At 57.3% G+C, this 25,774-nt stretch overlaps 2 protein-coding genes across 5 annotated transcripts; one reads left to right on the top strand and one right to left on the bottom strand.

Moving 5' to 3' along the window:
- Positions 1 to 7,884: 7,884 nt before the first annotated feature.
- MRPL36 (mitochondrial ribosomal protein L36) lies at positions 7,885 to 10,427 on the bottom strand. Of its 3 annotated transcripts, XM_019624378.1 has the most exons (3): positions 10,353 to 10,427; positions 9,536 to 9,647; positions 7,885 to 8,296 (listed from the first exon to the last, which is right to left on the bottom strand). In XM_019624378.1, the coding sequence occupies exon 3, from the start codon at positions 8,281 to 8,283 to the stop codon at positions 7,984 to 7,986; it is 300 nt and encodes a 99-aa protein (XP_019479923.1). In that variant the 5' UTR covers positions 8,284 to 8,296; positions 9,536 to 9,647; positions 10,353 to 10,427; the 3' UTR covers positions 7,885 to 7,983. The 3 variants fall into 3 exon arrangements, with proteins under 3 accessions (XP_019479923.1, XP_019479922.1, XP_019479924.1); XM_019624377.1 differs by lacking the exons at positions 9,536 to 9,647; positions 10,353 to 10,427 and adding an exon at positions 9,129 to 9,234; XM_019624379.1 differs by lacking the exons at positions 9,536 to 9,647; positions 10,353 to 10,427 and adding an exon at positions 8,470 to 8,768.
- On the top strand, positions 10,425 to 16,741 carry NDUFS6 (NADH:ubiquinone oxidoreductase subunit S6). Of its 2 annotated transcripts, none has more exons than XM_019624376.1 (4): positions 10,425 to 10,618; positions 11,450 to 11,503; positions 15,662 to 15,796; positions 16,559 to 16,741. In XM_019624376.1, the coding sequence occupies exons 1-3, from the start codon at positions 10,433 to 10,435 to the stop codon at positions 15,791 to 15,793; spliced, it is 372 nt and encodes a 123-aa protein (XP_019479921.1). In that variant the 5' UTR covers positions 10,425 to 10,432; the 3' UTR covers positions 15,794 to 15,796; positions 16,559 to 16,741. The 2 variants fall into 2 exon arrangements, with proteins under 2 accessions (XP_019479921.1, XP_019479920.1); XM_019624375.1 differs by having other exon boundaries at positions 10,434 to 10,618; positions 15,662 to 15,784.
- The last annotated feature ends 9,033 nt before the right edge of the window (positions 16,742 to 25,774 follow it).

The raw sequence follows: 25,774 nt of genomic DNA, 5'->3' as shown, positions 1-25,774 counted from the left end.
CACACGTGCACACACCACACGTATATGCACACATTGCACAGAACATACATGTGCATGCTACATGTGCAAATGCACCACACACACCACAAACTGCACAACCACATGAGTGCACACGTACATACCACACTCCCTTCCACAGGCAACCCAGTGGGTCCCTGCCAGCTCTGTCCTTTCATTGAGGCTCAGCCCTGCCCCTTGGGGTCACTGTGTCCCTGGAAGTCCCTGGAGGACCAGTATGAGTAGTTAATCTGCACCCAGAGCTCCGAGAGGGTCCTGGAGAGGCCATAGAGACTCAGAGCAGCTCCACCTGGAAGGACATATGCTTTACAACGAGGGTTTTAAAATGGTCACCCTGCGTGTGGGTCATGATGGCCACAGTCGCTTCATGCCTCCTCGTCCAGTGTGAGAAAGGGCGGGACTGTGGGGCCAGATGACGTATTAACAGCAACTGGGGGCTTTTGTGCGCCTGGGGCTCTGAGTTTGTCCCAGTGCGCCCGCTCCACCGGTTAACGTGCTCACCTATAAATAATGGCGGTGACAGGTCCCCTGTCAGCACCTGCTGATGGACGGTCCCCTCTCCTGCCATTAAAGCCTTGTGACTGTGGGAAAATTAATTTAAGTGGTAGTTAATTTCTAATGAATTCCACCCAAGCGGTTAATATGGTCCCTCGGTGTTATGGTAACCTTCACGGGTCATCGCATTATGTAAATAAATCCTACTTTATGCTGGTTTATTTAAAAAGAGCACAACTATGGAGTCTGGCTAAGCATCGTCTGCACACACACGGCGAGGACTCAGCAGGAAAGCCTGCACAGGGGGGCAGACAGAGAACCCGCCAGGCAGTGAGGAGGTCGACACAGTCGGCACCCCCGGCTGTCTGACAGGCTCTGGATAAACATCTCCAAATTCGTCCTGTTGTATTCCGAGGAAAAGGGGAGAGTTTTTGCCCTAAAACCCGTGTGAATTTTGAAGAAACTTTAAAAGAGCAGCTTCTCTGAAACCTCAGCCTGAGGGCAAGGCCAGGGCGGGGGCTGGGTGGGAGGAGAGGGCGGAGGTGGGGAGGCGCCCGGGGCCAGGTGTGAACGGGGACGCCACCGCCCAGCCAGGAGACGGTCCGGCCCCCCAGCCCCCGTGTCTGGGGTGCGGGCCTGGGTGCTCTCTCACCACGGCCATGAACGATACGACCACGCGTTGACCCAGGGCTGGTCTGTGTGCAGAGTGCTTCCCAGGAGGCCTCGGAAGGAACGGTCAGAAGCCTGTGCAGCAGGAGTGGCCTGTGTGCGGACGGCCAGCTGGCCGCCTCCCAGGAAGCAGCTCCCTGCAGACCTAACGCCGGCTCAGGGCCTTGTCTGCGGCCAGGGAAGCTTCTAGCAAACCTGCAGTGTGGATCTGTGTGGGCCGGCTGCTGGGCAGGCAGGGACGAGGGCCGGCTGGGAGGTCCTGGGGACGCAACTGAAGGAGTCGCTGTCAGGGCCGGGCCAGTGTGATCCGGGGGCCTCCGCCCCTCCCTCAGGTCGGCTGCGGTTGCTTGTGTTAAAATTCAGTACACAGCAACTTATATCAAAGAGCAATTTCACTGACCAAGTTTCCCCACCCATAGGAGGCTGTGCCTCGCACGTCAGCTGCCCCACTCTGTGACCCCTGGCGCTGGTTTTCATCCCTCTCTGTTCCTGGGCTGGAGAGCTGCCCGCCCTGGCCCTGGGGTGGGCTCCCTGTGAAGATCAGCAGCCTCTGTGAGAGGCCCATTGCTCCTGTCCAACCAGCGGCCGAGGCCATGCTCCTGGGCGCACACCTCATTGTGTGGCACAGCCAGGCAGGGCAACCAAGCGGGCAAAGCAAGACCTGCGGCTCAGATGCCAGCCGCTCCCAGAAAGTGCCGTAGGGCCTGGAAAAGGCCGTGATGAGGACATGGACCTTTTGAGTGTCTGGATCTTCCTTTGGTCATCAGGCAGAGCAGGTGGAGGGACAAGGCTGTTCCCAGCAGGGAAGGTCACGGCCAAAGCTGCTGGTTGGCGTTGAGCTGTGTAGATGAGGGCAGAGCGTGTGGTGCTGGTGCAGCGCCCACCGACCTGGGGCTCCAGCCTCCGCTGGCTCAGAGGAGGGACAGTGGCCAGAAGAGGGTCAGGAAGCGAGGGTGGGACGTGCAGGCGTTGCCCTTGGGGAGGAGGGGCCCCCCAGCGGCAGCCCCATCAGGTGGAGGAAGCCCCAACGACCATGCTGCAGGGGCTGCAGCCGTGTGCTGGCCTGGCACTAACAATGCCCAGGGACAAGGGAGCCCCACCCCGCCCCCTGGGTAGCAGCATGTCAGCTCTTGAGCTCAGAGGCAGCCACCAGCCACCATGGGCTCAGATTTCAGTTTGTCGCAGCTGAAAGAAAGTTCATTTACAGAAAAATTTAAGTTAATATTGAGAATATGCAAAAAAAACCTCTCACAAATTCATGATAAAAGATGAAGGGTCCAGTTGACAAGTGGTTGAAGGCTGTGGACGCAAGGACAGTGTGGGCACACTGTCCGCTGTGCTGGCCTGAGCTGGACAGTCCACCTGGTGGCCTGACCGGGCAGCGGGTCAGCATGGCCACGAAAAATCAAACAAAGGTGGGACGTGCATGTGTGCAGGTGGCTGAGGACACGGTCTGTGGGGAGACAGGGGTGGGAGGGGGGTGGTAGGTAGGGAAGTGGGCGGCAAACTGGCTTCCCCATCTCAAGCCCAGGGCTGCAGGCGTCGTGTGACTGGACAGTACACATGGTCAGGGGGAACCTCGTCAGGATTTCGGGGCTCTGTGTGGTCACCGGGGCTGCAGGTGGCTGAGGTCTCCTTGGGTCACTGGAAGTGGAGACAACCCAGCACAGAGGCAGGCCCATGTCGGTGGGACCTTTCATAGATGCCCCTCTGTCCGATGGGCTGACCTGTGCTTCTGGTTTTAAGGCATGTGTCCCCTCGGGCTGAAGAGGCCTTATTTTCCTGGATTGTCACCGAGTCCTGACACGGGTGTTTGATTGATACTCTGCCGCTCATCGTGCGAGCGTCGCTCCGTGCAGCATGGCTTCAGTGTGATGGATGCTGGCCACACGCACCTCGCAGCCCCGGCGGGCTGCCCGGACCTGGGTTGGCTCAGTCGGGCTGCTGCCCGCATTTCCAGAATCTTGCTTTTGTTCTCTGTGACTGACTCATGGTCATCCTAATGGCCTTTGTAAGTAAAAGGGCCTCTGACAGGATCTACTGACCGTGGAGCACTTTAGGGACCACGGCTGGTCACACATCCTTCCCTGGCTGGATGCTGGTGGGCCATCACCCGGTCACCCCTCCTCAGATCCCAGTGTTGTCCTGCAGCGCCCTCTCACCTCGTCTCAAATTTGGAGGCTGATAAGGACTGTCTGGTCTGCCCCCTCAGGGCCACCCTCAGCTTCCTCCAAGCAGGCCCATCCAGGAGCCTGCATTTCACCATGTGTCCCAAATGTGCATGGGACCTGCCCTTCCCTGCGTGACAGCCACCAGCCCTGGAGTGTCTGCCGCCATGCACCCCCGTCCCCAGCACACTTCCAGGGCACTCCCCTGCCTGCACTTTTCACCGGGCATTTTTTCTCCCTTTACGGTTCCCGGAGGCTGTCTCCCAGGCTGTTACCTTTCTACCTGGAAGCCCCCTGTGCCCTTGTGAGTCTCTCCACTGCCACTAATGCAGCCAGGTGGGCTCCAGCCCCACCCAGGGGAGGGGAAGGGCTGAGCGTGTGGGGTCCCCTCGAATCACCCAACCTCTCTATGGGGTGGCTGTTATCGTCCCCAGCTTGCAGGTGAGCTCACCCCTGCGCACTCTGGGCAAATGGCCATTCAGAGAATAGAGGAAGGCGGGAGAACACAGCCAGAAAGTAGCTTATACATCGACAGAGACGGATTCCAGACACCAAGTTCAGAGAGTGAGAGACGGAGATAGACTCAGCCTCCCTCCAGACACCCTGACCCCCCCCACGCTGTGGAGCTCTGCAAATCTGGCACTTCAGAAAGATTGTTGTTTTGTTTTTATTTAAATGGCCAGATGATTCCCAAAGCCGAGATCTGGGAGAACTGAAACGATGTCCCGCCAGCCTTCCTTCCCTCATTTGTAACAATGACGGCAATGGTGCCATCAGCACCCGATGGTGGCTGTGCAGCTGGCTTCTCAGCGAGCTGAGCCAGGGTGCAAATGTGGTAAAAAGAACGAAAAGGCTGCTTTGGAGGAGCCCAGGTAACGCCCTGGACCTCTGCCTACAAGCACACCAAGTATTGAAGCAAACAGCAAAATCTGCATTTTCATGAATGAATCCGCATCAAATTCTGAAAATACTGAGAAACAGAAAACCACATGAAACTCTTCCAATAAAAAGTACTAGAACATCACACAAAATTACTGAAAGTTCTTGGAGAAGGGGGGGGTCCCATCCCATGGGGGGCAGGGGAGATTCTGGACGCTGGTGTGCTCTGCAAGCCACTGCGAGTTGGGCCCATTCTCCCTTCTCCTGTCCACACGTGCGCACAGCCGGCAGGCCCGTTCTTCTCCTTCCTTCACAGCGGGGGGCGGCCTCTGGCTGACCTTTGGGTGAACCTGGGAGAGCTGCTTAAACAAATGAGAGGGACGTGGGGCAGCTGGAGTTGGCTTGTTCTCTAGCCCTTTCCTGTCCGACCGCCCAGAACGTTGGATTTAACATCTGGGGCTCCAGCCACCATTTTGAGCCGTGAGAATGGAAACCGAGCACTGAGAATGGCTGCGGATGGAGAGGACAGGGACCTCGAGACCCAAACTCAGTGTCCTCTGACGTCCTTCCTTACGCAAGTGGGCAGAACACTGCATCTGTTGTTTAAACCACTGCCATTGCCAGCCCCATCTCTTGCAGTGGACGTAGTATGTAGCTGACTTTATGTCGTCAGGTGATCGATCAGGCGGGGCTATCTTCATGTATGAATCCATATGCATACCATGTGTTTAGCACGGAGTGCGATGCAAAATAAAAGCTTAATAAATATTTGGGTGAATGGATAAATAAATGAAGAATCACAGAGTGTGATCGACAGAGTGTGCCAGAGAAGACTGCTTGATCCTGGCTCAAACAGCACAAACACGATAGGCAAAAACTGATAAAACGTATAAGAGAGAGATGATGGTTTCGTTTTAGCATAGGTGACTGCATGCTATCAACCACTGAAAGAGCCACTACACCTTCAGACAGAAATCTTGGGAGAAAGCCTCACTCAGATGAACTGCTAGGATTTCTGCACAGTAACTCATGTTCTGTTTATTATAATGCATCGTTTTCTGAGGAAAACACAATGAATCTTTCATGGTTCTGGCCAGGCCGGCGGAGGACATCCGCCTGAGTCCCACGCGTGGGAGCTGCCTGGCAGTGCCTGGCGGGGTCCTGAGGCCTGCAGGGTTGGCTTCCTGACAGCTCTGCTCTGAATAGCCACACAGCCAAAGTCAACTTCTCATGCATGCAATGCAAAACAGCGCTCTTTGTTCTGTCAATTTCTCATTTTTCCCATGTTTTCTAAAGAGAAAAATGACAAGTAGGAACTTGGGAGAAAAAAATAACTGGCTTTTAACTGGGACTTTTAACCACTAATTACAACATAGGAGAAAATTCTTTGTAAATCTAAAAAGGAGAGAGAAAACTTTAAAAAAATTTATATAGATGCAGGAAAATGCCTTAAGTAAAAAATAATATCCTATTCCAACTTGTGGAAAAAACCAGGTGCAGAGCAACCTGGGGAAAGGATGAGGATGCCTGTGGCTGCCAGCGTGAGCCACCGTCCAGGTGCGTCCCAGGTTAAGGACAGGTGTGCAGAACGGAGAGGAATGAGCTGACAGCAACTTGTCTGGAGAGGCACTGGACGTGCCTGAAAGGGTGTTCCGCGCGCGCGAGGATCCTGCGTGCTTTCCAGGAGAGAATCGGTCTGGAGCTCAAGAGGGAAACTTCTGTACTTAGAACAAAGCGAACACGTTATCTATTAACACCTGAAATTAAAACGATCTTCAAAAAAATTCTATACCACTTGTAGTGGATTGAGTATCGACCCCCTCCCACATCTATGGCTCAGAACAGTGACCTAATTTGGAAGCAGGGTCTTTGCGGATATTAGGTTAAGGACCTTGAGAGGAGGTCATCCTGGATTAGGTGGGAGGATACATTTCTGTTGCTTTCAGCCACAAATCTGATAATTTGTTACAGCAGCCACTGGAAAATAACACTTTTCTTTCCTAAACGATTTAGTGAAAAAGTACACTTAAAATACAGTAATGAAACCATTTTTTTCTTTACTTTCCATCTTGAATTTGTACCCAGATAGTGTTTCTCAGGACACATGGTCTCCGTTGCAGCTTCTCACCTACATCTGGGTCTGCAGCTGGGAGGGAGGCAGACGGTACGTACAAGGAGACGGCTGTTCCAGTGAAACTGTTTTCTAAATGGGTGTCACGCTGGACTTGGCCTATGGACCAGTGTGCTGCCCTTGACCCAACAAACCTTTCGTCATGCTGGAATCATGGGGCTCTCAATGCCGGCCATTGGGCATTGGGCGTGGATGAGCTGGGGGGCCTGGTCAGCACACGCTATGACCTTAGATCAACCAGGAGAGAACGCCTTGCGAAGTCCTCAGGCCCTGTGAGAATTCCGGGTGGCAGCAGTAGCCACAGGGTCATGTGGACACAGGCCTCTTCGCTTCACTGCACCCAGGACTGCCTGTCCCTCAGGATCTCAAGACAGTCACCCATGTGGACACATACACAAGCGCTGTGCCCTGTGCAGGGCCAGACCCTCACAGGCGAGGAGAAAATAATCGAGAAGTGTGTTTTTGTGGTGTACGTGTGTGTGTGGGGGGGGGAGGGGGCGCGTGTGGATGCATGTGTGTATGAGACAGCTAGAGGCCTAGAAAAATTCAGCTCCGACTTCCGCATCTGTACTCTGGTGCTGGAGGCGTTTGGGCTCCTGTGGACGGGACCAGTCAGCCACCTCTTCAGGACACAGCCATGGGCTTCGCCTTGGGGGGCAGGCGGGTTCTGAACACAGGGAGAGAGGGGCTGCCTGTGTACAGGAGGCATTATATTCAAGTCCAGTAAGCCCTGAGTGCCTACTGTGCACCAGGCCGTGTGGCAGCCGCTAAGGGCAAAAGTGTGACAGAGAAATAGGTTCTCAGAAGAATCCTTTGCGGGGGGAGGGTTGGGGGAGTGCGGGGGAGTAGAATTAGCCCCTTTAAACTCTGAGGCTTCACTAGAAGCTTCTTGTCTAAGACCCAACACTGGAACGAGCAGAGCCAGGACCCCACTGGCTTCCGCTGTCCCACGGCTGAGCTCTGCCTTGCTCATACCACAGGAGAGGCCTCTTGCTTGTACACGCACCACACACGTGCACACGCACCACGTGCACACCCCACACGTGCACATGTGCACACGCACCACGTGCACACACACCACACGTGCACACGCTCCACACGTGCACTCGTCTCACACCAAGGATGGCAAACATGGAACACGTCCCAGACACCTGCACACAGAAACAATTAAACCGCCCCTGACTTAAGGAGCGCTCTCAAGGCCTTTCATCCTCATCCTGAGCAGGGATGTGGAGGCGAGTCTGAATCCAGGGAAGGCGGCAGCACGGCTGACTGCAGACTGGGCCGAGGGCCACCCCGCAGGACGGCCTTCCAGACCGAATCTAGTTCTTTCTAAAGAACTGGCTTCTGATGTTGGGGAGTAAACCGGCTTTCCCTCCGTCCTGCCTTTCCGCCGAGTACTAACTCTGCTTGTCCGTAAGATAAACCGATGCGCTGCCCACGTGGGGCTCTGGCCGGACCGGATCTGGACACAGGGCGAGACGCCTGCAGAGTACAGGCCACAGACCCTGAAGGTCAACAACGTCAGACCCCAGAACGCTCACATTTTATTTCCTCTGAAAAGGTAATGCTGCTTCCCACGGAAACGGTGCGGCGCTGCCCAGGACATCACAGCCGGAGGCGCTACATCTGCCTCTGCTTGTGCCTGGGGTTCGTTCTGCAGTAGATGAACCACCGCCCGCGCCTCTTCACCCTGTAACAGTCCCGGCAGCGCTTCCGGAGGACGCCCTTGGTCTTGAAGCCCACCGCGGGCTGCGGGCCGGGCAGCAGGCGGCGGGCGAGAAGCGAGGCGCCCGCTGGGGCCGCGGCGGCGAGGGGACCCGGCAGGAGCGTGGAGAGCGCGCGGGGGGCCGCCGAGCAGCGACTCAGCTGCAGCAGAGGGTGCAAGGCGGAGGCCATCCTCCTTAGGAAAGCGGCCGCCATGTCGTGGCCGGATCTGCGGGGGAAACACACAGCCGTCAGCGCTGCTTCGGGCGTCTACTGACCGTGTAGAGCTTCGCTGTCCCACTGGCTGTGGCTTCGGCACACGAGGCCGCGGGAAGGGCCGGGGCTCCCCCGCTACGGGCTGCAGCGAACCCCGCACGTTCCCGATAGGCGCACGCCGAGCACCTGGCAGCGCCCTCGGTGGAGCCTCAGGCGTGGCTGCAGGCGACCCCGGCCCGGCCGGAGGTCCAGCCCGCTCTGAAGCGCTCGGGCCAGGCCGAGCGAGGGGCCACCCGCCCCGCCGAGCTCCGGTCGGGGCCACTCGGGCCGAGCAAGGCCCGCGGCGCCGCCACGCCCGTGACAGCGAGGCCCGCGTCCCGGAGGAGGGTCCGCAGCCCCACGGCGCGGTCACCAAGCCTCCGTGAGCTCCGGCCCGCACCCCGCACCCGCTAGGGCTGAGGGACGGGCGCATGGGGCTGGGCCGGCCGGCGGGGCCTCCGGGCAGGAAGCGGCGGCGTCCCCGACGGCGTCGCACCGGGGTCGGCACGGAACCGCGGCGGGCCGCGTCCCAGGCGGGCCGCGCAGGGCGTCCGGGAGGAGGCGCCGCGGCCCGACACCCCGGGCAGCCTCAGGGCTCGCGCACGCCCGCGGGGTGCAGGGCGAGCCGGCCCCACGCTTCCCCGCGACCTCTGACCGCGGTCCCCCCGGGGAAACTGCAGCCGGGGGTCTCGGGGCCGCGTCCCCCCGCAGTCCCGACCCGGCGGGCGGCTCCGGGGGAGTCACGAGCCCCTGGGCCCCGCCGCCTCCCGGGCCCCCAGCCCCTCAGAGCCCCCGGGACGCCTAACCTGGGAAGAACCCGCTCGCGCCCCTCCGGCTGCACGCCTCGCCCAGCGCCTGCGCAGTGGGGCAGAGACGCCACCGCCAGGCGTCTCCGCCAGAAACAAAGATGGCGGCGGGGTCACGTGGCGCCGGCGGGGTCACGTGGCGCGGGGCTGAGCCCGGAGACTGAGCCGAGCGCGCGCAGGATCTGAGGGCGCCGGGTTCGTGCCCCGCCTCCTTTCCTTCCCCAGGCCCTGCGTCCCCAGCCCCGAGCGCCACCCGCCACCTGGCGCCCACGAGTGGGGGGGCGCTCTTGAGGGGATGCAAGAATGGGAACCAAAATATATATCTAGAATGAAAAAGAAGTCACCACCAAGTAGACATTTAAAAAACTGACAAACACTAGCGTCAAAACAAAAGCTGGAAAAACCACCTGCTTGGATTACATGACACTCCAGGAAACCTGTGGCGAGGCTCAAGGGAACGAGGGGAAATAGACGAGGATCCAACAGGTTGCAGTTAAACATCCTTCTCCCGCCAACATTCTGTTAGGAAACATTTGAAACAGGGACGTTGAAAGGCTTTTCCGGCGACCGCCCAGGTACCCACCCCCCAGGCTGCACGTCGCGCTCCCCACACTGCCTTTCCGGGGACGTGCACCCGCCAGGTGAGCCCGGGGCCGAGTGCCCACCTGTGGGCACTTTTCCCTTCCTGCCCTCACCCTGCCCGCTTCTCCTCCACCGCCCCGGGGTGGCGTCCGGGCTGCAGGTGCCCTCAGCTCCGGGAAGGGGACGCGGGTGGCGACCCAGCCCGGCCCTGCCGTCCCCATCGCGCCGGCTCCACGCACATGCACGGGTGGCTGCGGCACGAGGGGCAGGAGGGAGGCGCGGGGCGCCAGCCGGGGTACTGCCCAGGGGCGCCCCGCTCCGGAGCGGTGGGCCCGTCCTGGTCGCGTGGTGGGCGGGGCGGGGGGGCGTGACATCGGCTGTGTTGTACTGGCCGTTTCGTTGGGGCCCTACAGCAGAAACCCCAAAACTGTCCCCGCGGCCGCACGGAAACGCGCGCCGCGCAACGGGAACGCACTTCCAGTTCCCTCTCTAGGCAGGGACCCCTCAACAAGAACAGCTATGTGCCTCCCCCCATGACGATCGATTGCCACCGGATGCAAACAGCGCCTCTTCACTTCCCGTGCTCCCGGCCCTCCCGCTGGTGAGAACCACCGAGCCGTCTTTAAGGGCTACGGGTCGCACCTGCCCGATCGCAGCGCGCGTGCGCGCCTCTCCGGGACGCAGTCAGTCCCGGCCTCGCGGGCCTTCAGGAGGCTGTGCGCATGCGTCGGCGCTGGCGCGTCGACGCGCCGGGTCAAGGGTCAGCCCGCAAGATGGCGGCGGCGGTGACCTTCTGCCGGCTGCTGAGCCGGAGCGGCGGCGCGGCGGCGCTGAGCCTGCCCCAGGGCGCCAGGCGCTTCGGGGTGCGGACCTCGCCAACCGGGGAGAAGGTCACACACACCGGCCAGGTGAGCGCTGCGGCGTGGAGGGCGTCGGAGCGGCGGAGCCCCGGCCGGCCCCGGTCCTCCTGCCGCCCACGGCGCCGGGTCCTCTCGGGGCTCCCGGGCCCCTCGGCGCCCCAGGTCCGCGGACGCCCCTCGGCCTCTGCTCTCGCCCGGCGGCCCTCGCGGGCTCGCCGCCCTGGTCCGTGGACGGGTCGCGGAGAAGCGGCGGCTGAGCCCCGCGCCGGCCCCGCGTTCCGATGCCCGTGGCCCCGCGGACGGACCCCGGCGCCGCCGTCAGCGACGCGCTGGCCGAGCCCGGGGCGGGGGGAGGGGGGGTCAGCCGCGGGGCGTCCGCAGGCCGCGGCGTGGGCCGTGACCTCGAGGGCCGCTGCCGACCACGCCGGGGAGGCTTCCCGTTGGACGTTGGTCGGATGTTTGAATGTTTGCGTGACTTTAGATGAAACCCGGACACTTGAGCGTCTGCTGTGGTCCGAAACATGAAAGCAGCGCTAGCCGCTCGCAGCCATAACCCAAAACAGAGAGTGTCAACGTTGTTGCATGTGGGCACCCGGGAGAATTAGAGCGGACGTAAGCCCCAGCCGCGCGTGGAGAAGGGGTGCGTGGGGCGCCGCCTCCGCCCGAGCCCGCCCCCCAAGGCAGGGGAGCGCCCGTGTCCTCTCGGCGTCTTGCTGGAAAACGCCTCTGCTGACCCGGCTGTGCTTTGCCCCTCGTGGGTTGCATCATGAATGGCCTCAACGTTGAGAAAAACACTTCGCTGTCATGTTTATAATTGATACTAAGTGACCCCTTTCAGACTCAGGCTGTAAAAATCACATACGGTCTTTCTCTCTCCAGGCTTATGATGGTAAAGACTACAGGAAAGTTCGATTTGTAAGTCGTCAGAAAGAGGTAAGTAAGAGATCTGGGAAAAGCGAGGTGAGCTTTCATAAAGCCTTTATAGAACCAACAAGAAATATCACTATGTAAGACGTAAATAGTTCTCCCCAAACTGTGAGCTCCCTGGAAGCTCTGGAGTTCAGCCTGTTTTCTGAATGTTAAATGTGTCTCTGTCTGGCTTGGTTCTTTCCCCCGGCAATAGGCAGCACCACATCTTGGAAGTGTAGCTCTGCTTTATATATAAGTGAGAGCGGGTTTTCTTTCGTTTCTGCGTCTTACACTCTGGAGACCCTCAGGTTAATGTTTTGTCCGTAGTCACGTTGAGTCGCTCCTTCCCCTCGTCAGCCTGCTGATTATTCTTGTTAAGCTTTTCCTAAATTGTGTGTCCCTTCCCCTCTGATCTGGCTTCCGTCATCCATTCCCAAAGTCTGATTTCCTACCCACTCCTGCTTTGTGGGTGTTGTTGGGGCCGGGACGATGGCGGAGACAGAGTTCAGAATGCTGATGGAGCAGCTTGGAGCAAACGGTCCTGGGGTCATGCGGTGGCCTGGTCGCAGCTCCGTCTCAGCTCTTCCGATGCCTTAGCAAGACCTGCGTCTGTCACACACTCCTCTCCGCTGGACGTTCTCCTGTGGCTTCTAGCTTCTGACTGCCGTAGCAGGTGGCAGCTGGGGGCAGAAAACCGGACAAAACCAGAGCTACTGAAGCTGGGAAAGTGCTGACGGCGTTGCCTGCTCCCTGTGAGCTCTCCCAGGTCCAGAACTGGCCGTGGCCCTTGTCCTCCACCAGCTGGGGGTCTCTGGGGTCTCCTGTTCGGGATCCTGAGTGTCCAGGGGCACATCTTCAGGTTGGAAAAGTTCTCACCATGTCTGTAAATGAGTAGGAATTCTACTCTGGCTTTTGTTCTTAAAACAAAAATTTGGCTTTAGTAGTATTTCAGAGTTATTTTAGTTCCCAAGAGACATTCTTGTTTTAGAAGACTTTAGGAATGCTGCACAATTGCGCAGAATGTCCAGTTGCGCCCCTCGTCCCCTCACAGGGCTCCCTGTTGTTAACATGTGGCACGAGGGAGATACATTTGTTGCAAGTGCTCATTGAAACCCCGATGATACAATAGTGTCATCTCAAGACCGCAGCTTACATCAGGGTCACTCTGTGTTGCGCGCTTGCTGGGTCTTTACCGGTGTACGGCTTGTAGCCACCATTATAGGAACATACAGAGCAGTTTCATTTTCCTCAAAACCCCGTGCGCCACTCATTCATCCCAGCTTTGAGCATTTTGTCCAAACGCAAGTTAAAAATTAATTTGGATGAAAGTTTCAGTTTTATGATTTAAAAATTATACACGTGTGTATACACATGTATGTTTAGCAGTGGGGTTGTCGGAAAGGTCATGACATGTTTTTTCTATGTTTTTTGTTGCAAAAATGCGTCATGACTTTCCTGACAACCCAATAAATATTATTATTGGGATTACAGTTAAAAACACTTTATATTCTGAATAATTAAATTAGGGCTTTTCGTTTATTTTAAACATAAATTTCCATGAATAGGGTCAGTATTTTACAGAATATTGATTATTCGACTGGGTTTTTTTTTTATACTAGTTTTTTTTTTTTTTTAAAGATTTTTATTGGGGAATTGCGGGGATGGTAACAGCGCTGGGGAATTGGGGGAAGGGGGACAGACAAGTTGCTGTCCTTTTGTTCTTCAGTCTAGTTGTGGAGGACGTTGCTTCACTGGTCCAAGTTGGCACCATCATTGCGCTCCTCCCAGGCGAGGCTGATCAGTCGCTGGTTTCTGGATGGCCGCTCACTGCGGCTGCTGGCCGCTCACGCTGGCTGCTGGCTACACACGGTAGCCCATGGCAACCCACTGCAGCAGGGGCTGCAGCCTACGCCATCGCTGGCGACTCACGGCAGCCCAGCTCCAGGTTGAGCTGTTGTTCAGCATCTTAGCTGTAGAGGGCAGTGTCACTGGTCCTCATATGTGGGATCCAAACCGGGGCCCTCTGGTGTCCCAAGCCAGCTCTTAACCAACACGCCACTCGGCCGGCCCCTAAACTAGTTTTAATGTTTCATAGAATCATATATTCATATTTTGTATTTAATGGATTTAATCTCAGTTTGATATAAGGGAATAAACTTTCCAGAGGAACTGTCACGCCCAAAAAACATGAGTTAAAAAAATAGAACAGCTTACTGACAGATGAATAATTGAAACCTGAATGTCTTTATGCCCAGATTAGTGGATCAAGAGGTAGGTAGGTTCATTATTATTGGTAGTATTTTTATGTTAGTGACGTGTGGGGGACTCATTTTTACAGCGGTGGGATACTTTAGAGTGTGTGACACACCACATGCTTACGAGAACACTGTGTTTATAGCTGCTGCGAAGTGTGTGGGCTCCTGGCGTGCTTTCCGCGTGGGTTTTCTCGGGAAGGCCTTCTCCTGTCCTTCCCTGGGGCCGGGCAGCTCACTGCAGCCCGTGTCTTAACCTGAGTGGGAGGCCGGGCCGTGGCTGGAGTCCTGGGCCCTTGGTTTCCCTGCGGCTGAGCTGGGTCCCGGGAAGGTGATGTTAGTCACGGGAGGCTGCCGTCCTGAGTGACAGGGCCCTTCCCACAGGAGACAGCTGGTCTCTCTGCGTGATGGGAGCTTTTAGTGTGGCCTTTGTGTCCCGTTTGTCACTGAGGTAGCACCACGTTGTTTACACCATGAGGCCTCGTTTGTATGGCGTGTGGCTTCATTTGCAGGGGAGCGGAGCGGGCAGGGAGAGGCATTGCTCAGAGGAGCTTGTGAGGTAAGACAGTGTGTGTGAACCGGCTGCATTTCCCAGTAACTCCTGCGGTGTTTCTGGAACTAGAACGTTAAGGAAAAGCTTACCAAAACCATAATCTGTAGCTGACAAAGCTTTTGGAAACTACTGAGACCTTTCCGAAATGTCATCCACATTCTGTGAGTTCAGGGCATCTGAACCTGGTGAGGTTGGTGTCACCTTTGTTGGTGGTCGGTGAGGCCTCTCTGTGAGTGTGAAGGGCTCCGTCACTGCGCTGTGCGTCCTCTAGACAGAGGCAGCCGGCTTGGGACAAACAGTTCACTGAGCTTGATTGTGCTCTTGTTATTTTCAAGTTTTATTAAAATTAACCCCCCCCCCACGTGTAGAGATTTATGTGTGCCTCATCTTTGTTCCCTTGTCTTCCTGAGAGCGGCTGGCCTCTGGTGGAGGTGGGTTTTGGATGGCCAGGGCTGCCGGGGCACAGCGGCTCTCCCCGGTGTGATACACAAGGACTGAGATGATTCCCGAGCCCGAATCTCGGTAACCTCAGGCTCCGCTCAGCGGCGCGCCTCCTGGCCTCGCTTGCCTTGTCTTGTCTCCACTCAGCCGCCTGAACTCTGGTGGCTGCCAGGGTCCCTGTGCGGGAAGGGCGGTGGCGCCCTCCGACGATCTGTCCTCTGTGTTGTGTGCTCCGTGGCCTTCAGAGATGGGCGACTTCGAGATGTGGGCCTGGGTCGGTTAACGATGGGAAGAGAGGCCGGGTTTGAAGATGCGCCTCGGGTGACATCAGCCTTGGGACCTGGGCTGTGTGTGGGACACAGAGGGTGACTGTGATTGCAGTCGATGGCTCCAAAAGGGAGAAAGCTCGGGGAAGGCGAGCTGGGCTTCCCCACAGGACGTGCCGCGCGGGCGCCACAGCCCCGGGCCTGCGGCTGAGCCTCCGGCCGTGTGCGGAGGGGCCGTGAGGCCGATTCGGCCCTTTCCCTTTACGCGGCCACTGCCGTGCCACCTGTGCAGTTTTCCCAGTGTCACGTGCTTTGTGTCCTGCAGTCACCGAGGACAGCTCTAAGTGAGGCAGATACGACCAAGACGTGTCCCCATCCAGGGTCCCAAATCTGTCACAGTAGGACATCATAACAGAAATCTGCCAAGCGAGGATGTTTGAACTGCCGTTTTGAAACTAGCCCAGTGAGAAGTTAAATGTGGTGCATACACGTGCACACGTTAAATCTTATTTGTGTGTTTTGAAGATCTACAGTTATATTTAAAGGGAAATATACAAATATTCTGCCTGCTGGCGGTACATGGATGGGGGTGGGGGGTGCACCTGCAGTTTAACTTCATCACAATGTCCAGGTTTTGTACTTGTCTGTACAAGACTTTTTCTCGTTCCAGGTGAATGAGAACTTTGCCATTGACCTGATAGCCGAGCAGCCCGTGAGTGAAGTGGGGAGCCGTGTGATAGCGTGTGACGGTGGTGGAGGGGCGCTGGGCCACCCGAAGGTCTACATAAACTTGGTAACGTGACGTGTAGGTTCCCGGCCCTCACTGTCTCTGTCCCGTCCTGTCCCGTCCCGTCTCATCCTGTCCCGTCTCATCCCCTCCTGTCCTGTCCCCTCCTGTCCTGTCTTGTCCTGTCCCGTCCTGTCCCCTCCTGTCCTGTCCCGTCCCCTCCCCTCCCGTCCCCTCCGTGCTCGCAGGGGGGCCCTTGCAGCGTTGCTTTGACAGCACACTCGCATTTGATGTTGTGAAAGCGCCACCGGGCAGGGCTGCACACGTGTCCGCCACGTGCCGTGTGATGTGCTGTGGTGCTGGCGTTCTGGGCTCTTGTTCACTGATGCATACACACTCGGAGCCCTAGAGGAGAGCTCTGGGGACGTCAGAGCAGAAAAGGGGGCCACCAGCTGAGGCTCAGCTGGGCGCACGGGGCCGCGTGACCCACAGAAGGCCGTTCTGCTGGTGGCATGAGCGAGCGGGGACCCCTGCCCCGCGGGGACCCCATCCGCTCAAGTCCATCGAAGTCTGTGCTCAGGACGAGACCCTGCCCTTTCAAGGGACCGAGCGAGGGCAGCCGTGGCCACTGTGCTGACACTTCCGTGCCCACAGCGGTCCTCTGAGCCGACCTGAGGCCGGGGCCCGAGCACGCACAGTTCTGGGCACAGCCGTGAGGAGGTGCAGCGGGTTTCGGGCTGACAGCACGTTAGGGTTCGTGCGTGTGCTCGGTGTCCCGTGCGTAGCTGGTTTAGGTTTCAAGTTTAACGTGGAAATAGGAGATCTTTTGGATTTTTTCAGGACAAAGAAACAAAGACGGGGACGTGTGGTTACTGTGGACTCCAGTTCCAACAGCAGCACCACTAGGCGTCCGGTCGCCTGGGCCTCGGCCGTGTCCGTTACGTGTCAGTGTAAAACGGGCAGACGCTCGTGCTGTGTGAGTGCGTCCTGGTGCCAATAAAGCCTCTTGTCCAGGACGGCCAACCTCAAGTGTGTTTCTTTCACAGCACGGACATTTGAAAATGAGCGTCACTTAGAAACATGCACTGAAGCAGGGTCCCCGTCCCGCGGCGCGTGCCAGACGCTTCTGTAGCGTGTCCTTTAATCCATGTGACCGCCCGGGAGGGTGGGAGAGACGGGGAGAAAACGCGACTGTTAGCCCTTCAGCGGCAGTTTCACTTCCTGTTTTTCCCAAACCGGGAGCTGCTGTGGTCACACACAGCGTCCCAAATCCACCACCTGCCCCCGTCCTTAGATCGCCTTGGAATCGGTTCGTCCAGACCCCGTGTCTAGAGTAAGTGACCAGGCGGCAGCAGCTCCCAGAGCCAGTGGCTGTGACGGCCTCCGTCGTGCAGGGAGCCCTGGCCTCCCCGCTCTAAACCTCTCTGTGCAGGGCACGTGGGGTCCAGAATGACATCATCCAGGTGGGGTGAGCCCTGGCTCCCCCGCACTGAGCATCACTGATCCCTGAGACTGTGAGGAAGTTTCCCACAGAAGCAGGGCTCTGTGGCCTTGGGGGTGGGGCGCCTGATGTCAGGGCACCGCCCGTATGATGTCACAGCTGCCCCCACAGCTGCCCTCCACTCTGCAGGAGTGTGGACAGTGGTGACAGTCCCAGATGTCACAGCGTGAGCCGAGGCGGTGAGGGCTAGGCCCCACCAAGGGTGCCGAGGTCACTGACGGGTAACGGCCTGTGCCCAGTGCCACCCTGAAGGGCACCCCTGAGTCCCCTCTTCTCTGCCCGGCATGCCAGGGGCGTCAGTGGGCCCGCCACATGGAGAAGGGCTCCTGTGCTGACGGCAGTGCCCCCGTTACTGTTGGATGGAGGAACTGTGTGCTGCCGCTTCTCGGTCCCACAGGCGCTGGAAGCTGAGTTTGGACACCGGGTGGTCCAGCCAGAGCTGTGCCGCTCGCTGGGGCTGGTGCTGGTGCTGTGGCTTCTCACACGGGCCAGAGGCCTGGAGTCGGGGCCCCGGCCCTTGTGGTCCTCGGTCCCGCCGAAGACGGGAAGCGTCTTCCAGGCCCCTCTCCGGCCCCTGGTGGTGGCTGGCCTCCATGTACACACATCACTGCAGTCTCCGTTCTCAGTGGCTTCCCTGTGTCCCTGTCTTCACGTGATCTCCCCCAAATTCACATCCCAATAGTGGATGGGACAAAGGCCGGGACTGCATAGCCACTGCCCGGGGGGCTCAGGGAGGGGCCTGTTTGGGGGCACCTTCATCAGGTGTGCAGCCAGGTGGGCTCCTGGAGCCCAGCCGGCCCTTCTGCCCACCGCCTCGGCCGGATCTCCAGAATGTGTGCCATGGGACAGCTCCCCTCGAGGAGCCAGGAGACGAGTGAGGAGCCTTCCTCTATGAAAAAGTCTGAATAGACACAAGAACTTAAGTAATTTGCACAAGAAAGTCAAAAGGTTACATCTACCAGTTAATCTTGAGACATAAAAATGAAAATAACTTATTTCTGAAGCCAAATGGAAGCAAATGAAAACCCATTAGATCAGGGGCATTCAAATGCGGTATTTCCTCAGCTGGAGGGGCACAGCAGAGGAGTTGGGGGGCCCCAGCCAAGGCCTGGCTCCGCCCCGGAGGCGGTCCCTCCTCTTGGGGGGTGGTGCCATCATGCAGCTCTGAGGGACAATTGGTGTCTTGAGTCCAGTGAGGCCCTGGCCTCGGGACTGCCAGCAGGCACTTGGTGTTCCCCCACTACCTGTCTCCCCGCGAGCTTGCCAGGCCCTGTTACTTCCGGTTTATAGGCGAGCAAATGGGGAGGCCTGGTCGGTACAGCTCCGGAGCCCCTGTTAAGGGCACAGCCCTCTGGACCCCTGGGACCTCAGCAGGATTGTTCTCAGCGCAGACCTATGTCCTCCAGACCACGCGGCTCACTTTCCTGTTTGGGGTTCACTGAAAACAAGTAAAAATTATAACCACTTGACTTTTACAAAGAGGAAATGCATTATTGCATCAAAATGACCAGTTTCACACGCGCCAGTCTGCTCGCTAGGGAGATGTCCCAGCTGCGTGGCCACCCAGGGAGCCTGCCGGCAGTCACAGGACCATTGGCAGCGGACTCCACTGTGGCCCAGGCCATCAGGCACCCTCCTCCCCTCCGTCCCCCATGCCTGGCATCTGTGCCCCCAGGCCTCCCAGGGGAGGACGCCTTTGCCGTAGCCCCTGGAGCCTTAACACCAGCGACGTGTCCCTGAGTCCAAGACCCCTTCTCCAATCACAAGTGTCCCTATGAAAGTCCTGGCAGCTGAAAGGAAGACACCGCGTCTGCTCTGAGCGGGTCAGGTCCATGAGCACAGCCATCACGGGCATCCCTGCGTGAAGCGGCCGCTCAGACTGGGCTGTGTGTGTCTCCGCAGATGCCCAGTGACGGCCACATTGTAACAAACACGCACGGATGGCAGGAGAGCGTTCTTGACCGATGGTCCTGTCGAAGGATCGTTTTTACAGCAAGCTCTTTTAGCGAAGTGAGCCTCTACCCCAACTAATCTGTTTTCTCCAGGAGATCAATAATAACGCTGATGCGGGGAGAGGGGGCGGCCCCGTCCTTTAGGAGCGAGCTAACTGGCCGGCAGTGTCATCGTTCTCCATGTATGTCCAGGCTCGGACGCTCGTGGCTTTCTGACTTTGGACATCAGCAGGGGCCAGCGACGTGGGTGAGGGGCAGTGTCGGGGTGCGGGGCAGCGTCAGAACAGGCAGTGAGTGCTCGCGGCTGCCCACGCCTGAAGCCCAGGAAGCCACTGGGGACAGACGATGATCGGGAAACACGTGCCCAACGTCACCCAGCAGAAGCTGAGGTTCAGGATGAAGTTCTGTTTAGGTGGCCGGCCTGGGCGCCACAGCAGCACGTGGGCGCAGGGCACAGCACTCGGGGGACCAGCCCAGGAGCCCGTGTCCACCTGGCTGCCTGGCCTCCTAATCTCAAGGGTGCCTGAGCCACATGCCTGTCACCTGGGAGTGTCACCAGGGTCCAGTGCTGGATGCTGGCCTTGGCCTGGGAGCCTATGTTTTGGGAACAGTGCACCCTAACGTTTTTGGGGTTCACACTCCCTCTCATTTCTCCTCCAGACATCTAGTACAGACATGGTTAGAGTCCATGAATGGACAGGGAACGGAGGCCGAGCCCTCGTGAAACGCCAGCGTGGACAGGAGAGGGCTGGGTGTGCGGGGGTCAGCTTGTGAGGTCAGACCTGTCCCCGCCAGAACCCCTCCATCTGGTGGGCTGTGGGGGGTGCCCTGGAGTCCAGGAGAGGGGGACAAAAGCCACCCAAGTTGTTTCAGGGGCAGGCGGTCCCTGGAGGGGTGAGGACGACTGGGCGGGCCGAGTCTGGGGGCTTCCCTCCCAGGCTGTGGGGGCCTGGTCCCTGCCCCGGAGGCTTCTGTGTGGGGGTGGGGGGCTGGGAGGAGCGGGACCCGCCTCCCCCGTCACCGCTTGGAGCCCCTCCTCATGTCCTCTCATTCCGTGACCCAGACACGAGGAAGACCAGAAACAGCTGCATCCTCTAGGACTCTGAGGAGCTTTCATGGGAAGAGAAACTCTTTCTTTTCAGGTTTTTCCTGGGTCCGCGTTGCACAGCTATTTTGCCTTTTTTCCTGGAGGGTATGTCACACTGGCAGCGCTGTGACCGCGCTAGAATCCTGGAGAGCTTTATTTGAAAAGGACATTAATTTCACTGTAATAACGTAATAAACATGAAAAACATTTGTGGTTTGATGGTTCCTGGAGAGAATGCAGAAAGCACCTGGGTGCCACCAGACAGTCAACCTCCCGTAAACGGAGCCACGGGTGCTCGCAGCCCTGTGGCCGCTCTTCCAGGCTGCCGGGCGAGATGGGACCCGCTCCTGTGGAGGCCTGAGCATCCGGGGGCAGAAGTGGTTCTTTGAGGGCTGATTGGAGGGGAGCATTTCACTTCCCATTGGGTAAGATAGCTCCAGTAGCTCCAGTGGCTGTGACGCGCCTGCTGGGGCGGGCTGTGCGCCATCATGGGGCTCCTCCCGGCCTCGCCAGATTCGCCCCTTCCACCAATAGCCAGAGCGGTTTTGAAAACGTCTGACATGGGGATCTGGCCTAATGCAGGGACAGAGCAATGCAAACCCATCCTTGCCCGAAAGGCGAGTGCAGAAGACGGCCCACTGCACATGGACACCGGCTCGGTGGCCCAGGCCTGCAGGCCAGCGCGGGCTCCCTGGGCGGGGGTCTGAGTGTGGACACTGCCAGCCCCGTCGGGCCGCTGCGAGCCCCTGCCTGTCCACCAGAGGGCAGTGCTGCATAACAGGCCCCTGGGTCCCAGCGGGTCGCTGACACCCTGAAGACTCTGTGACAGGGAGGCCAGGGCCATGTGGAAACAGTGCTTTCTCTTAAACCAGCCCTGGGAAAGGGAGAGGGAAAAGCAGCCCATTGCAGGTCGAGGACGGCGGGAGGTCACTGCAGGAGGCTGGCCCTGGCCTTGACCCCAGGCAGGCCTGGATTCACACCCCCCACCCCAGTGCCTTCACTGGGACACCCTGCTGGCCACCCTCCCACCCCGGGGCTTTTCCTTTGGCCGGCAGAGCAGCACGTCCAGTCCGGGGCATGGGCAAAGAGGCGTCCACAGAGGAGGTGACTGCAGAGGCCCCCGCTGTCCCTGGCTCCATGGCCACAGGGTGCTGGGTTCCACGTGGACACGGCCTCCGGCAGAGTGGGCATGTCCTAGGCGGGCTCTCAGGAAGCACCGCCTTACCTGGGGGATGGTTGGCCTGGCCTAGGAACGAACCTGCCAGGCCAGAAGCCCCCACAACGCGGGGAACCTTCCTGCACGGGCGAGGAGGCAGCCGGGCCTGCCTGAGCCTGACTTTTGGGGCCATGCAGCATTTTATTTTGGCATTTCTCATAAAACAGAGCCACTGGTGCTCTGGGTCATCAGGGTGTCTGCCTGCGAATGGAGGCGACGCTCTGACAGGAGAGCCTGGCATCCCTGCCTGACTGATGGCTGGACCCCTGCTGGCAGCCCCTCTTACGCATGCTGAACTGTGCTCGGTTCCTCAGAGGCTAATATCAGTATTACAGCACTAATTTATTAGACACGGGGAGATTTTAAATTTCATTTTTGTGCAGTTATTTAAAATTTAAAATGATAACGTCTAACCAAATTAAATTTCAGTTGATCACTCTCCAAATGCACAGAGTCTTATAAAATATGAATTAGGAGTCTTAAGAACTCTTATAACAACTTAATCTCCATGTAGATGGCTGCTTTGGGGGCTGTCATGTCACCACACAGACCGTAGGAAATAAAAAAGGAAGACGGACGCCGTGCAGATCCAATATTGAAAATTACCTCAGCCGTCGGCCTTCAAGTTCTGGGACTTTTTATGCACATTAAATCCCTTCTCTTTTGCAATAATTATGTATTTCTTATTTGACCTCTCTCTTTGGGGATTTCTGGCATGTTCATAATTTAGTGACTCCAGGGAAGAGAGCTTGTTTGCAGCCTTGAAAGACGTGACATGTCCCGGGAGGCCTTTGGGGGCGTGTACCCCTCACGCTGGCATCTCCTTCTCCATGGCTGTTGTCACACTAACTGGGTGCACAGCACAGCAGCCAGTGGGCACAGCCTGCTTTCTCTTCCAGGAACACTCAGCACATGTGGCTCCTGGCCAGATGGCCTGAAAACCCACCTCTCCCACCAGGGAGGGAGGCGGGCCCGGGAGCGCCACCCTAACTCCTGACCAGGGCCCTGGATGACATGCGACGCCATGGCAGAGCTTGGCTTGCTGGTGACCAGGGTGAAGGTCGCCATGTCTGTGGGTCTCAGTTCCTGGTCTAACATGCGGACCATAAACATTTCCTCTGACGGTGGTTGTGGGCATTACGTTCTCTGCAGGCTCGGAGCCCGGTGCCTGGCGGGCATGGGGAGGTGCAGAGGGGCAGGACCGCGGTACCTTTGGTCATCACGTCTGCAGCAGGACGTGGGGAGGCCAGTGGAGTCAGGTCACATGACGGGCAAAGGGATGGCCTCAACCGTGAAATCAGAAATAGCAGAGTTAGAAGTGGGCCCATGCTCTCCAGACGTGGTTTGGTCCAAACACTCGGGGGACTTACGTGGTCAGTGAAAGGCTGGGAAATGACTCACTGTCAGGGGCGAGGCCACGGAGAAAGCCGGGGTGGGCCGGCAGGGCAGGGTGTCGCCCCCCGCGTCCTGGGGCCTCTGCTCTGCCTTTTCCCTTTGGGGCCCCTTGGCAGAGTCAGACAGAGGTGTAGTTGGCATCTACTTGCCATTGTGCTTGAACTGTGATGTTATTGTCTGCCTCTGATTTCATAGGTAGGTCTTGGGTGTGGCTGGAGCAGAGCTGCCAGGGCCAGGGGCAGGGTGCTGGGGGCTGACTCTGGGACAGCCATGCTTTTGAACAACATGTCAGTCCAAGGTCACCTTCCGGGTGTTGGCAATTGTGTCCACGGGGAGGTGCAGCATGGCACCTGGGCCCCAAGCTGCCACCTCCTCCCGCCCAGCAGCGCGTGGCAGCCCTGGATGTGCTCCTCTCTGTCCTGTGGTCCTGGCACCCTATGGCTCACCACCCTTGGCAGCCACTGTGGGGGTCTGCGCAGTGCACCCCACTGGGGCCAGAGCCCCTTGTTTGTCTTCTTGGACTGATGACTGGACCACTTGGTACACTTGATGTTGTCTCATAGGCTCCTTAAACTGTTCTCATTTTTTTAAAATTCATTTTTCTTTTTGCTGTTCTGTTTGGGTGTTTCATCCTACCTTATCTTCTAAATTGCTGATTTGATCCTTTGCTTCATCTAATCTACTGTTGATTCCCTATATATTCTTCATTTCCATTATTATATACTTTATTTCTGACTGGTTCTTTTTTATGTTTTCTATCTCCATTTTTATGTTTCCTATCTCTTTGTTGAAGTTCTCTCTGAGAGCATCCTTATAACCAGTGTTTGGAACTCTGCATCTGGTAGATTGCTTTTTCTTTAGTTCTTTATCTGGAGGTTTGTTCTGTTCTGTTCTTTTATTTTATTTGGGACATGTTTCTTTGTCTCCCCATTTTGGGTGCCTCCCTGTGTTTGTTTCTATGTGTTAGGTAGGGCTGCTATGTCTCCCAGTCTCAGTAGAGTGGCCTTATGTATAATAGTAGGTGTCCTGTGGGGTCCAGTGGCACAGTCTCCCTGGTCACCTGAGCCGGGTGCTCCAGGTGTGTCCCTTGTGTGGGTTGTGTGTGCCCTCCTGTTGTAGTTGAGCCTTGGTTGCTGTTTGAATGTCAATGGGGTGGGGTTGGGGGGTTGACCCTCAGGCTGATTGGTTGTGAGGACCGGCTGTGACCACAGTGGATTTGCTATTGTGCAGGGGCTGACCCTATGGAGTAGGATTCACTGTAGCAGAGCTCTGGTGCCTGCCCAGTCTGCCCTTTGGGTGTGTGTAGGGAAAATGGAGTCAGTCAGGGTCCCTCCTGGCCTTCCAGCGGAACCGACTCATGGGCCCGCCAGTTACATAAGACGGAGTGTTGCACAGGTGCCCTCCATCCTGTTTATATATCCTTATATCTTGTTTATGTACTCTTATGTAAGCACACTGGCAGTGAGCCTCTTTTGTCTCAGAACAGTATAAAAACAGTCCGGCCACCATGCTGTGTGTAGAGAGCTGGTGAATAAAGCTTGTCTACTTTGCCTTCGGCTCCACATGTCTTTTTTCAGTTCCCAGAGTCATGGATACCTTTCCCCGGGGCCACAGTGCACTTTGACAATGTGTCTTCCTTGGCGGTGGCTGGGCGATGTTCTGGCTTAGTCTGAAGCTTGCCACTGGGTGTTCCAGGCCTGGGGTCTCCTGGGAGGGGCCCCACCACAGGCCAAGTTCAACCACAGCCTGTGCCCTGCCCGGGGCCACCTAGCATGAGCCACAAAGCAACCTGCAGATGGTGGCTGCCTGCGCTGAGCTTAGAACTGTCTCAAGAGGCCAAGCCGTGAACTGAGGCCAGCTGTTGCTAGATCCAGGCTTGGGGCTGCTCAGCTGTAGGTATGGGACTTGCCAAAGCCAGATGCTGCTTGTTTGGAGTTTGTGAACCTTTGAGAGATTTGAGGAAAGTCTGCAGCATGAGCCAAGACAGGCTGTTTGTTCAGAAAAGCCACTGGAAACAGCTTGGGTGGGCCTGAGTGTTGGGTGGGGTGGGGCCTCAGGGAATCACCAGGGTGAGGTGAATGGTGTTAGCCAATGGAGACTCAGGTATAACGCCCACCTGTGTTTGCACGCAGGGACGGGGAGGGCTCAACAAAGACACAATGGCTTCCACCAGCTCCTCCATCCGGAGGAGAGCTGCCCCATCAGCTCTTGCCCTGCATCCAGACAACCTAGTTCCTCCCTCTATGTCCCTGGTGCATTTCGAGCTGCTGCCCCAATGCCGGAGCTCCGAGAGAGAGTCCATCAGTGAGTAAGTCCGTGCTTGGGTCCTTTAAGAGGAACGCCCAGGACCCTAGCTGCCCTCCGTCTCACTCAGTCACAGTCTCCACTGGTTTTTACAGCCAGAAGTTGTGGGGTCTTCTCTCCCCAGCACTGGAACCCTGGCTGAGGAGCCTGGTGGGGGGTTCGACCCCTTACTCCTGGGGGGAGAGGGAGGCGGGTACCTCCACAGCTAAGATATCCCTCCCATTTTTTAATGGTTACACGTGGGTGTGGGACCAGCCGTTCCATGTCTCTGCCCCTCCTCCAGTCTCAAGGTGGCTTCCTCTTATGTCCGCGGTTGTAGGGCTTTGGTTCAACTAGACTTCAGGCAATTCTCAACGGTGGCTGTTCTGTGGTTTAGTTGTAATCAATATGGTCCTGAGAGGAGGTGAGCACAGCATTTATCTACTTCACCGTCTTGACCAGAAAAAAATCACACAATCTTTTGAAGCAACACTTCCTCTGCTAAAGGGCAGTGGGAGAAGCTGTGTTTTATGTTCCATTTTGCCTTTATTGTTTATGAAACTAAAAATATATTGTTGAAACGTGATCTTTAATGTCTGTCTTAAACTCAACATTCAGACAA

This window comes from Hipposideros armiger, unplaced genomic scaffold, assembly GCF_001890085.2.
Source record: "Hipposideros armiger isolate ML-2016 unplaced genomic scaffold, ASM189008v1 scaffold_585, whole genome shotgun sequence".
Lineage (NCBI taxonomy): Eukaryota > Metazoa > Chordata > Mammalia > Chiroptera > Hipposideridae > Hipposideros > Hipposideros armiger.
The sequence above is the reverse complement of the archived record's forward strand: the minus strand, read 5'-3'. Positions and strand labels throughout refer to the sequence as shown.

What these genes read in the sequence shown, in the direction of transcription:
- MRPL36 (XM_019624378.1), bottom strand. Translation starts at nt 8,283, where the DNA reads ATGGCGGCCGCTTTCCTAAGGAGGATGGCCTCCGCCTTGCACCCTCTG.
- NDUFS6 (XM_019624375.1), top strand. Translation starts at nt 10,484, where the DNA reads ATGGCGGCGGCGGTGACCTTCTGCCGGCTGCTGAGCCGGAGCGGCGGC. An exon ending in AGGTCACACACACCGGCCAG is followed by an intron (nt 10,619 to 11,449) that starts GTGAGCGCTGCG and finishes TTCTCTCTCCAG; the next exon opens with GCTTATGATGGTAAAGACTA. An exon ending in CGAAGGTCTACATAAACTTG is followed by an intron (nt 15,785 to 16,558) that starts GTAACGTGACGT and finishes GGATTTTTTCAG; the next exon opens with GACAAAGAAACAAAGACGGG.